General features: G+C 40.5%; 1 protein-coding gene across 2 annotated transcripts; it reads left to right on the forward strand.

The window, feature by feature from the left end:
• Positions 1–220: 220 nt before the first annotated feature.
• Positions 221–11,000, forward strand: eif4enif1 (eukaryotic translation initiation factor 4E nuclear import factor 1). Of its 2 annotated transcripts, none has more exons than XM_035151468.2 (19): positions 221–956; positions 1,148–1,293; positions 1,378–1,451; positions 3,030–3,157; positions 3,410–3,684; positions 4,046–4,244; positions 4,375–4,535; positions 5,158–5,296; positions 5,566–5,742; positions 5,995–6,266; positions 6,699–6,773; positions 6,992–7,169; positions 7,467–7,555; positions 7,860–7,993; positions 8,254–8,335; positions 8,425–8,548; positions 8,642–8,950; positions 9,081–9,251; positions 10,084–11,000. In XM_035151468.2, the coding sequence occupies exons 2-19, from the start codon at positions 1,195–1,197 to the stop codon at positions 10,269–10,271; spliced, it is 2,874 nt and encodes a 957-aa protein (XP_035007359.1). In that variant the 5' UTR covers positions 221–956; positions 1,148–1,194; the 3' UTR covers positions 10,272–11,000. The 2 variants fall into 2 exon arrangements, with proteins under 2 accessions (XP_035007359.1, XP_035007360.1); XM_035151469.2 differs by having other exon boundaries at positions 221–563.
• Positions 11,001–12,784: the final 1,784 nt, after the last annotated feature.

Here is a 12,784-nt window from a genome sequence, read left to right on the forward strand (position 1 = left end):
AATAGCTGTCCGCAATACTGCCTGATGTTTGTTCTTGAATTTTATTCATTTATATTTCTACAAAGCAAGTGGTTTTTTTTACACAGCGTTTACAGCTGAACACATTTTCTATGCTACTAACAGGTGCTTTATATATCATGGTTCGAATTATAAAATGTGATACGGCTGACGTACATCCGACTGCTGAAAATTCTACAAAGGCGCAGCGGGCACAGTGTGATCTTTCCTAGGACCTTCTTAAAGCGGCGATCAGAGGAAAATTGGTGCTTCGACTTAGAAAACAGAGAAAGATCCGACTATTATTTGAGATTACACAGTCTCTGTGTGAATTAATTCGTTATTTAGACCCGTATTATTGTTTTACGTTACCCTAGTACATATTGTGTTTACTAAAATCTCTAAAACTACTCAGCCGGCTTTGGATTTGTTGCTCGCTGGGTGGGCATTATCCCCATTCCCCAGCTAGTTAGCTAGCTAGCTAAAGGTGCTAGGTTAGCTAGCTAGCTAACTATCGTGAGCTGACGCCGCTCGGCCAGCCCCCCCCCACACAACGTTCAAACTCAGTAAGTTGTGTCAATCTACCAGCTAGATGGTGTTTATTGTAAATCTTGTACAACTCGTGAGGTGTCGAATTCACTGGATGTGGGTCGCGAGCTAGCAAACACTCCATCAGGCTAATTGTTGTCGCTTATTCCCCTAAAGCTCAGTGGAGAGTGGATTCATTTGGACAAAGATTGGCGAGGTGGTGTGGGTGTTTTGTTCTGGCTGAGGGTGTATTTACTTCAAACGTGTTCGTTCACAGCCCAGAAACCAACGGGAATCCGTCAATTAAAACCAACGCCAGTAGATTTTTTTTTTTTTTTTGTAATTGACATGTCACGTCCAACGTTGGCGTCACTGGCTGTTTTCAATTAACTTGCTAATTGGCTAGCAGCGTTAGCTGAACCTGTCCCCGTGTAAGTTGGCTCGTCCTCCGGTAAAGTGTATTGATAATTTGATGACCGCTTTGGTTTCTATGGTTTTGTTTTTCCATCCAGTTTAGATTGTTTGCTGCTTCCATCGATCAATTGATCAACATCTGCCGAAGCAGTCAGGTAAACATGAAGACACGCTTGAGTAACGTTTAACTTTACTTTGTTTCCAACAGAGACATTATTGGTGTAGAAGCTGTTTGTTCTCTATCTGAAATCAATCATGGAGAACGATGCTTGTGTCGAGCCGAAGACTGGCGATGTTGCTGCGGATGAAGTTGAGCAACAACCAGCAGCCACGGCTCCACACAGATACACTAAGGTAACAAGATGAATGGAAAAACACAAGTTGTGATAATATACTGAGTAGAGATCTTAACACTTTTGTTTTATTGTTGCTGTTTAGGAGGAACTTCTTGAAATAAAAGAACTGCCAATCTCCAATGAGAGGCCAGACTGTCTGTCGGAGAATTACGACAGGTAAGTCTTTATTCCTTAGGACATAAAAAAATGTATTTAGTGATTTTATATATTTTTATAATCAAATATTATGTGGTTCAAAAAAGGATGGACTAAGATACTTGTTTTGTCTCCTTTTTGATGCCACTTTGTATATTTTTACCTTGACCCTAATTTGCTGAATCAAGCATTTGATCTGGGCAAAGCTAAGTCGGGCCTCAGAAGTTCGAGCATTTCCCTCACATTTGTGGCTAAACATACATGTGTGTCAACTGTTGAGGAGCACTTGCACGAATAACGCATATTATAAAATTCAGCCCAAGCAGTGTTTAAACTGATAAAGGTTTTCAGGTGGAACTAAAACGGAACTCAGAGCCAGATGACATGAATGACTGTATGAACTTGTATGAAAAGACTCCAAATGATCACTGTAAGTGGACATGGTGGAGCTGTGCATGGCTCTGTGGGGGTCTGCCCCGGACCTGGTGGCGCTGTGGTCGGGATGTGTGCCTTCTGCTGTGGTCCATGCGTCCGTAGCCAGGGACTGTTTGTTTATCGCAAGTCATATTGTCCTCACGATATTCAACAAGGTTATTGGATGCTACAGCTGCTTATTTTTATCTAGTTCTAAGTTGCAGTCAGTTTAAATTATAAATGTTGATGGTGGTTTGTCATATCAGTTGTCACCAATTGAAATGAGCTGCTGTCGGTTCATATGCTCACTGCACTCTGTTGTAACTACTTGGCTAGGAGTTTCTCAGAAGAGTCGCCCCTTTGTTGCACCACTATAAGATTCCCTGAACTCTGTTTCTCCAGTTCCTAAAAACAACTTTTTTTTCCTGGTGGATCATATCACATCACTGTCGGGGGTGGTGTTCTTCCATTTCAACTTTCATTCATATATCAGAAATTTGCATTCTCACTTCTCTACTCAATTTGCAAAGACAAAATATGTTGACAATAATAGTTTCTGATAAGAAAAAGAAGAGCAAGGAGAAGCAAATCAATGCAGCTTTCTAATGATAACAGAGAACTCATTTAAATTGTTGAAAAAAGTAAGGGGGGGCAGTAGCTAAGTTTACAAGAGATTACCAGAGTCATGGCAATCAAATCTATAATCATTTCTAACTTTTGTTTTACCGTCCCCATAAGATGCTGTGGTTGTGTCAAACATGTCAAGTTGGGAACAAACATGTCATGTGTATGTGTTAGCGTGTACCTTTTTCATTTGATTGGCAGCCCTACAAACAATTTCAATCCAGATTTAGAATCAGCTATTTTTTTCTTAAGATCTGGGATAAAAGATGAAAAGTAGATGGCATGATGAAAATTATCATTACTCTCCTTGGTGCACCTGTCAAAGTTTCAAATTTATAGTTTTGTTTTTGTAGTAGTTGTGGCAATGCTTATATTCATGAAATGTAGTTGTATTGTGCTCCCTCTGTCCTAATGCTCAAAACTGTTAAATACATTATTAAAAAAGTTGACATTAGATATGAGATGTTTTTGAGGCCTTTCTGTTATTCCATTGATGTTTGTCTTGACAGTAAAGAGGTGAGTGTCTTTTTAATTGAGGTTTTTCAAATGGTCTTTTGATAGTGAGGGCGTCTGGGACCCTGAGAAGTGGCATGCCTCACTTTATCCCACTTCAGAGCGCAGCTCTCCAGTGGAAGGATTTAAGAAGGACTATCTGGATGACAGAGTTCCTCTGAAACGAAGAATCCCAGGTATATTACATTTTTTATAAATCTACAGATGTCGATTTTAACCAACCAATGTTCTTCAGTCATGAAGCTGTGAAAAACTAGGTGAACCGAGATTTCTGTTATTGTAATGCTCATAACTGCTTAGAATTCTTGGATTAAGCAAATATTAAACAATTTGGCTGTCAGAAGGAGGGATAAGAAAGATATTTAGACGCTTGATGACTTGTGCCTGTTGTAGATTGTGTCAACACAAATTGCTATAATTGTATTCAGATCCTCGTGAGCGGTTAAAGGAGGATGATCTGGATGTGATACTGAGCCCACAGCGACGCAGCTTTGGAGGGGGATGTCAAGGCAACGCTGCGCCTGCACCCCACACCCGTCGCCCAATTAGCCCCCTGGAAAACAAGGAGAATGAAACTCTCCGTCTAGGAGGGGCACGCAGAATTGGTAGTGGACGCATAATAGCTGCCCGAGCATTTGAGAGAGAAGCCCGTGCGGAGAAGGAGAGGGAACGGGAGAGAGAATTTAAAGATAAAAGATTCAGGGTTGGTGTTGATTGCCTTCTGTCCATCCATAATGAATTTCCCTCAGTGTTCAGATATGCAGTGCAGTGATGTCACCATTTCTTTACAATGCTAATTTGGATGGCTAAGGATTAGGTGTGCAAAAGAGCACCTCTTTTACCCTATAGTCAGATTTTCTATGAACTTAAGTTTTGCTCAGTAATTTTTTTTTCTTGAAATGTATAAAATCAAGCTGTTTACACTCAACCTAAGTAAAATTAATATGCTTTATTTTTTTATTTTATCATTTCATTTATATGTGGCTTATTTAAACAAAGTATCTACCTTGAGAATTGTTCTGTTAATTATTCAAATTTTCATTGTCTTGTGTCATTATTTGCAGAGAGATTTTGGTGACAAACGGGTCTTTAGTGAAAGGAGAAGGAATGACTCTTACGCAGAGGAGGAGCCAGAGTGGTTCTCTGCCGGTCCGACAAGCCAGTCTGAGACAATTGAGCTCATTGGATTCGACGACAAAATCCTGGAAGATGATAGACGCAGGTCCAAGCGCTCAAGGAAGCGAACAGAGTCTCTGAAAGAAGGCATGTCAAACCTTCTGTCATTTTCCCTCTGAATTAAACCAACACAATAATTGTCATTTTATTAGTTGGGTTTTAATCAGTTAATTGCTGCATGATATTATTTAAGTAACCAGCTTATTATTATGTGCAGTAGTGGAATGTAATGGTGGACAAGCGGAAGAGCAAGATGTGGTTTTGCAGTCAGCCGACCAGGAGGTTCCCCACCCGGACGTTCTGCCGGAGCAGTCGACCGGAGACTTTGACTTCAATGAATTCTTCAACCTGGAGAAGACCATGCCAGGACTGGCTTCTGTGAGTCCTGGGGTGCACTGTGTGGTTCTGTTGGGGTTTTTAATGTGTTTTTTATTTCTCTCCTTTTATGCTGTTTACTAAACAGTAGAGGTTTTCAAGTGTAACTTTACTTCACTCATTATGAACCTCTTGGAGGCCAGATTGTAATATTTCAGGTCAAAACTGTACCACAACAAGACGTTTTGAGACCAAACAATAATTCTGCAATATACTTTCAGTAAAAGATTACCTCTGCTGCACTGGATTGATCTCACTGAACTTGATCTGCGGTGGTGGGTGTTGTCACAGACTGGTGCACTGTCTAAATAACTTTCATTGGGCTTTTGCATGGGTGTCAACAGTCCAAATTTATGCTAATCATTATAGCTACATTAGACTTGTTACTAATTTAGATAACTTGTACAACCAGTTTGCAAATTAAGTGAGGTTGTGTTGTTAAATCAACTTAATGCCAAGCAGCAGTGCATTTATTGACTCTGCCCTCAATCGTCCAGCACATTTTGTGCTAAATTGATGGAAAGCACGCTAAACGCAAGTGTTATGTATTTGTTCTCGCACCCTGCTGTTGCCTGTCTGCAGATTTTGTGTTTTGCACTCACAGGCGCCTGTTTCTGTCTTTCAGATGATTGAGGACGTTTTGGGGGAGGGCCCTGTGTCAGCCAGCCGCTTCAGTCAGTGGTTCTCCAGTAACCTGAGCCCCTCAGGCAGCCAGTCAAGTAGTCTGAGGTCCACTCCTCACGAGGAGCTGGAAAAACTAGCAGGTAAATGATTTGGTTTCCTTGGCTTGCCCAGTGTTTGGCTGAAGGATTTTAATGCTACTATTGCTTAATAGTAGGCCAGAGTAAAATTCTTGAAGTCAGAATTAATAAATTATCAATAACTTCAACAGTAACAACAATAAATTAACAAGATTTATCAGGTTAATCTATCTAGATGTTCAATGATCTAATTTTCAAAATCCCAAAACAGACACTTTTGTTTTATTTTTTATGTTGACACCTTCATTTATTTTTTCTCCTTTTTATTGAAGGGCTTGAACCACGCTGCACGTCCCAGGGCCAGGGCCCCGTCTCATACTTCACACCTATTCAATCATCAGAGTGCAGAGAGAAGGTGGACATCCTGGAGCTGCTGCACAAAGCCAAAATAGACCTGAAGCCTCTTCTGTCCACCCTGTCAGTCAACAAAGCTCGGCTACGGGAAAGCAGTGAGTTTCAGTTCACGAAAAGTTTGAAGTGTAGACTCATGGCAGCTCACGTACTAACTGGGAATATACTGTGCACAAGATAATCTGCTCATGTATGGTCATGAAATGTAGATACAAATTTTAGCATGGTATATTTTAATTGGGAACACATTTATAGATGAAATAAAAAGGGACTGTTTTTGCCACACATCTGTTTAGTGTTTTGTTCACTTTTGAACAGCTACCTAATGCTTGATATTTATCTGTCCCTAGCCAACTGTGGAGCGGTGCTCTCGCTGGAAGAGGTGGAGGGGGGGATGAAGGGGATGAAGCTGGGCTCAGAACCACAAGTGCGCAAGGTGCAGCCTCCACAGAGAGGAAACGGCACGCCCTTCATGGCTGAGCATTTAGAGGAGGCTTTGACTGGAGCCCCCAGTGCCCGTCCATACTCGCGTGACGCAGACATGTCTGCCTTTAATAAACTAGTGAGCAGTATGAAGGCAAGTGGAACTCTGCCAACTCACCCCAAAACCAACTCAAACAATGTAAGTATTTCTATAAAACAGTTTTTTATTCATGTAGGCTTACACACGGACTAGCAACAGCATTGTGTGTTGAAATGAAGCACAGGTGACTTTACAAACAAGTTTTTCCAGTTGCGAAGAATGAACAACCTTTTAGCTCAAGTAATAGAGAACCTTTTTTTCAAATTCCACTTCACTACAAAGAGATGGGCATACATTGTTTTTTTTTTTCAACAGTTTTATGTTTTTAATACGTTTGAATGAAAGCTGCAGGTTTCCCTTTTTTACACGTCAGTTCCTGATTTGGCGATCTGGTTCGTAGCAAGGGCGATGACCATTTCAAGTGTCCTTGGATAGATGTTCATTCATCGAAAAGCACAACTGACTTGCATAGGGACACAAAGTGACCTTGCATGTACTGACCAACCCATTCTTTCTCCATGTGCAATGCAGCAAACTTCAGACCCGGCTGTGGTGATGATGTCTCAATCTCAGGTGCCTGCTCCGCAGCAGAAAAACATTTTCCAGGTGTGTATACCTGCTGTCACGCTCCTATGCCATGTGCAAATTACACTTGCACCTGGTCACAAACCAGAGATGTGTAGTAGTAGTACATCATTATTGCAGGATTAACCTGTTTTTTTTGTGCAGCAGTTTGAGTTTAATCGGAACTGGAGAAAATCTAACTTGGACCAATAACATTAAAATGAATGTGGCTTTCTTGGGGAAATGTTTTTGTATTGTAGGAGCTTTTGGGCGGACCTATTCGTAGTGGCTCCCCCACGCTACTTGTTAATCTTTTGGGCAGTTCTGAGGGCCCAACATCCTCTGCCCGGCTACTACACAAGGGCCCTTCACCCCCTCTCTTTCCACAGAGGGCACCCTCACCTGACTACTTCAACAGTCGGTTACAACCTCCAGCCGGTAAGTTCTTTACAGCAGTGACAAGTTGCAGCACTTGTAAACCACACCATGGAATAAGAGAACTTTATTTGTACTGACTTTCTCTCTTGTAATTTTAACACTTCATCCACAAGTTTTAAGAATAATCAGAAATGAGCCCAAGCATCCAAAAGTTATTAGGATACTTGTGGGAAGTGTTTGTCTTAGTCAAGGATTAAGAGATTGTAAGAAAGCAGCTACAATTGCAAACTCCGAACATCGAGAGCCTTTTTAAAATGCTGCCACAACATCTGACATCTTTGCTACTTCTATCACAAGGTTTTCCTGTTGGTCATCAGCCCATGCTGCCAGAACAGTTTGGTGACATACACAGGTCCATCAGCCCGGGAACTACTACACAGCAACAGGTTGCTTTTAATATCTGGACTCAGTAAACATGAAATAATAGCTTTATTTTTAGAATTTCAGACAAATTTCACACATTAGCCAAACTATTTATTCTGTTTTGTTTACAGTAGACATTACTAATTGCTTGTATTTAATTAAGTGGAGATTATAATGCAACAAAGAATCCTTTTTCAGTGTTCTGTATAAAATTCGGTGCCTCCACGAGCACTATGCTGGCTCACCAAAATATTGTTTAGCTTGTCATTAAACTCTGAAGACCTCATCATTTGGGGATCTTTTCAACTGTATGTATTGTTTCTCCAGATGAGGGCGCTCTCAATGCCAGTGAATCAGGCCGACCTGGAAGCACTGGCGTTCCAACAGGACCTCGCTCTACATGCCCACCACTCGTTCCAGTCCAACTACAACAAGCCGATGGACAGGTCTTTTCGAAATAGGTTGGTTTTCAAGACATTTAAATACTGCTCAATATATTAAATCTTAAATTAGCCATTTAATCCTATGAAGAGTAAATTTATACTGTGCTACCTCTTAATAGTTAATTTTATAAAATGGAAATATATGTTTTCTGCCCTTTTTTGCATCTAAACGTAATTTTGATACATATTCATACATAAGTGTACTTGATGTATGCACACAAACAAGAATAATTTAGCATTTGCTATTTAGAAATGGTTGATGTGCTTGTGATCAACAGACAGCAGCGTGTTAATTGCTCCCCTGGTCCAGGCCCTCAGTCCGCAGGGAGAAACTCTCCAGGCAATGCTGTCACCAGCATGGTGAGTATACACTTTAAAACCAACCAGTCTTTAAACTTTCCTTTAATTTGTATATGTGCTGGTACTGATTTTATGTTTCACTATTTCAGTTGTCTCCTTCATTTACACCCACATCTGTAATCCGCAAAATGTATGCGACAAAAGAAAAAAGCAGAGATGACCCATCGAGCCGTTCAGACACGAAGGAGGATGGAGGAGGGCACTCTCAAGATGGTATACAACATTATTTATCCTAAACTTCTTGATTTTGAGCGCAAGATGAAGTCTAACAACACTAAAATTGAGATTTGGGTTATGTGGTTACAGAAAGCAGCTTCCCAAATGTAAACCTGGAAGCGATGGATTGGAACGCAGCCCAGTCTGCGGGGGTAAAGGCCAGCTCACAGCAAAGCAAGGAGCAGGAACGCCTCAGGCCTGGTTCCGCTGGACGCCATACACCCACCATGGTACCTCCAGGACAATCCTCATCTTTCCCTCGTCCCATCTACCCAGTGCCGATGCTATCCCATGTACCCATGGTGCGTCCTCCTCCCCAGCTGCACCCTACTGTGGTTCAGCGAATGCTGGCACAGGGAATCCCGCCTCAACAGCTCGGACCTGCTCTTGTGCAAGCAGGCAAGTGTATGCAACAAAAAAAAAAAATTCCCTGCGTTCTCATATTTAGTAAAACTTGTTCTTGACTGTGAGGCTTTTATTGACTGAATAATTGATTTGATGCTGAGAACTAATAGTCTTGTTCTTACAGGTATATTTCCACCACACGTTGACCTAGCACAACTTCAAGGCCTGCCTCCTGCCCTGCTGGGACAACCGCTGTACCCTCTAAGTGCAGCAGGGCATCCACTTCTACCTCCTCGAGCCAGTACTCAGATGCAGTTAGCAGTAATGCAGCAGCAACTTCAGCAACAAAGACCAAGTGAGTTAAAGAGATGTCAAATATTACTGCTGACTGTGTAGGTTACTGTGTCTGCATCAAATAGCCTCAAAGGTTTTGGTTTGTCTAAGTTTATGGCTTAGGGTGAGAAAGGAGTCTTTAAAATCATCCATGAGTGCATATTCACAAGATAATCTTTATATTAATCTGTATCAAGAAGTAATGTTATAAACTGCAGAGAGCTAATCAGAAAACTCATACAGTCCTCGCATGTATATCTAGTTATAGCTTGTATATGTGCCGTAGACTCGCCTACATTACTGTGTAAGTATTGGTAATGGCAAATTAATATGATCATTCCCACTTGAACTAGTCATAAATGACAGATTTGTTAAATTATATAGCCATCAGGTTACAAGACGGCTGTAGTAACTTGGAGCCTTTTTCTCTGCTCATCGAGCTCTAAATTTCAAAAGTAAGAACAATACTGACTTGGTTCCTTTTGTTTGTTGGGGATCTTTAGTTTTTCCTGGAGGAAATTCCGGAACGTCGAAGCGAGCACTTTGCACTAATCCTGCCTCTCTGCACATTTATAAAACTAGATTGCGGTTTTGCAGGCAGGAAATAACATTCGCTCACGCACACACTTGGATGCAAATACAACAAAGAGCTTGGATCAAAACACACAGTGAGGTGTCATTCTCTGCTCAGGATGCCATTACTTCACTTATCTTTACACAGAAAATTGTTGTTTGCCGCTACATTGGTGTTTAAAATCCTGTGTGTATATATAACTTTTATTGGGTGAGAACTTGTCTAGGTTTATTCTCAACTTTTGGATTAAACTGTATTTACTTTTCTTCTCATTTTGCAGTTCATCCAAGTGTCCAAGGCCCAATGTCACAGAGCCAAGGCCCCCACCGGACAAATGGTTCCCAGCGACATGGAGGCAGCCCCCCTCTAGGCCTCGCCAAGTGGTTTGGGACAGATGTGTTGGAACAGCCACTCCCCTCCATGCCGGCCAAGGTCATAAGTGTAGATGAATTGGAGTTCCGGCCATAAGAAAATGAACACTGAGCTGGATAGCAAATTTTTTTTTTTTTTTTTTGGGGCCGATCTCCTCTACCACGTTACCATTTAAAAATGTGAATTTTTTTATTTGAAAGACACAGAACTGGATAGTCTAACCATGCCCTGCTTTGGCTTAAACTTTAAAGTCACTGCTATTGAAGAGGAGATTGATGGAGATGTTGTATTTCAGCTGAGTGATATTTTGTTTTGTATTAGATTATGCACAGTAAATAATGTATAGGCCTAATTGTACAGACCATGGGAAAGAATGTTATGCTCCCTGTATATAGGTATGGTGGCTTCTTTATGTGGGTGTTGGGAAGGTGAAACTATCAAGCAGTTCTACTGAGAACAGTCCCCAAGAGTTGGTAGCATTCCTGTCTTGTCCACCTTATCTCCCCCCTTTCCATGCACTGAGAGAGGGCCACTGCTAGCGAGAGCCATTGGGAGTAACAAGTGTACTCGAACTTTACTTGTGGTGTGGCTTATGGCCCTTCTCTGTAAGACTGACTGGCAGGAGCATTTCAAGAAGTGGAGGGGGATGGTTGTGCCTTTTTTTTTTTTCTTCTCCCTTTCTCTTTAAATGTATCCTCTCCCATCCATTATGTCACTATCTGGGAGCTTTGCTCACACTGTCAGTTTTTGGAGGGTGTTTGGGATGCAGTTTATGTGCTAAAAGCACAAATAGAATTAATAAATAAAAACTTCAGTAAAACAGTTCGATTGTTTTTAAATGGGTATTGTATTACTTTTGTGCAGCTGACTATCTCCAATGGTCACTCTGCTAGGCACACCAGTACAATCACAGGAAACACAAGAGCTCTGCATTACTGCAATGAATTGTATTAGATTAAGTGTTTCTAATGTTCTGTCTGATTTGCCTACACAGGGAGCACAATATTGGACATATTGCTTTAACATAATGCTGTCAGGTTCTGTAGCAATATGAACCACATGGTAACATGGCTTAAAACAGTGGTGTCAATAACGAACGCTCCATGTATAAGTTGTAGCGGTTGAATGTTGAGCTGCTCTTGTAGATGCATTAGGATGTATTGTCCAGTTTCACCCACTTAAATTGGCATCGAGTTGAAGTCTGACCTTTATTTTGTACAGTGTTGGCTGTTCTAGCCGAACGAACTGAACTTCTAGGTATTTTCATATCTCATCAACCATTTGTACAACATTTATTGTATATACTGTACAGTATGTAAGGATGTAAAGCAGTGTTAAATGGTCATTATTTTTAAAAAGCGGGGGCGGTTATTTCTGCAGATATTACATTGCATTGATGAGTATGCGAGCAAGACACGTTGGTGCAATAATTTTAGTCATTTAGCAATATTGTCCACTATCCACAAATATAATGTCTTGGTTGTAATTCTTAAATGACCACATTTAATGGGTTTGTATAGTTTCTGTAATTTCAAAGAAAAAGGTCCTAGTTTTTTTTTTTTGCTGATTTCATTTTTTTTTCATTAATATAATGAAACTTAAACTGTTCAGTATTTGCTGATAGATAGAAAGGTGTGTGTTTAACTATTTAAGATACTCTGGTAGGTAGGGGTTGAACAATTAAGGTTTCTGATTGAGCACAATTTACAAGGGCTTAAAACCTTTAATTGCTTTGTAAATTTTAATAATTTCCCACTAATGCTTTATAGATCAGTCAAAGCCACTTATAAGAACAACTTTGGGGTTGCCAGGTTGTGAAACATCCTCCAGCATGATACTCATTTTTAGGAGCTGTTTAATTCAGTGGGGAGCCGTTTCTATTGGGCAGTTTCACCACTGCAGCAGGATGTGGACAAAAACGCCTGAAACAAAACTGCTGACATGGACTGAATATCCCGTGACTTTAATTCTCAACATGATTAAAGATGACCAACTATTGCTAATGGATCATTTAGGAATTGAGAAAGCAAACAAACCATCTGCAGCAGTCCTAATGAAGACAGACAAATTATAATGCAAAAACCTTGCATCCCAGACGCTGATTATAAAAAAAAAATTCTCCATTAATTGCACCTTTACTAACCCTTTATACATAGTGTCAATCAAATGTGGAACCTGATAACATGTTTATATGATATAAGTGGGAAGTAGCTTTCCATTTTGTTTTAATATTTTTTTAAATGACAATAGAATGTCAAAGTTTAGTCCTAAATCTAAACTGAAAACACTGTAAAATTACAGTTCATCTCTACAGATAGTGGAAGTATTATCATGGAGCATCAACTATATTTTACAATTTCTCTGGTACATTGTGTATTGTATTATAGTCAGTCAGAGCTGACCTGAGGCTGTAGTGTAGTGTGATCAGTGGGTATACAGACAGCTCTCTATAGTACATGTGTGATCAGTGGGTATACAGACAGCTATCTATAGTACATGTGATATAGTACATGTGTGATCAGTGGGTATACAGACAGCTCTCTATTGTGCATCTGTGATCAGTGGGTTTACAGACAGTGTGATGCAGTACATGTATGATGTACTACACG

The sequence above is a fragment of the Hippoglossus stenolepis genome, chromosome 3 (assembly GCF_022539355.2).
Source record: "Hippoglossus stenolepis isolate QCI-W04-F060 chromosome 3, HSTE1.2, whole genome shotgun sequence".
Taxonomy (NCBI): domain Eukaryota; kingdom Metazoa; phylum Chordata; class Actinopteri; order Pleuronectiformes; family Pleuronectidae; genus Hippoglossus; species Hippoglossus stenolepis.

Coding starts and splice junctions, on each gene's coding strand:
- eif4enif1 (XM_035151468.2), top strand. CDS start 1,195: ATGGAGAACGATGCTTGTGTCGAGCCGAAGACTGGCGATGTTGCTGCG. Junction 7,994..8,253: donor GACAGGTCTTTTCGAAATAG/GTTGGTTTTCAA, acceptor TGTGATCAACAG/ACAGCAGCGTGTTAATTGCT. Junction 8,549..8,641: donor AGGAGGGCACTCTCAAGATG/GTATACAACATT, acceptor ATGTGGTTACAG/AAAGCAGCTTCCCAAATGTA.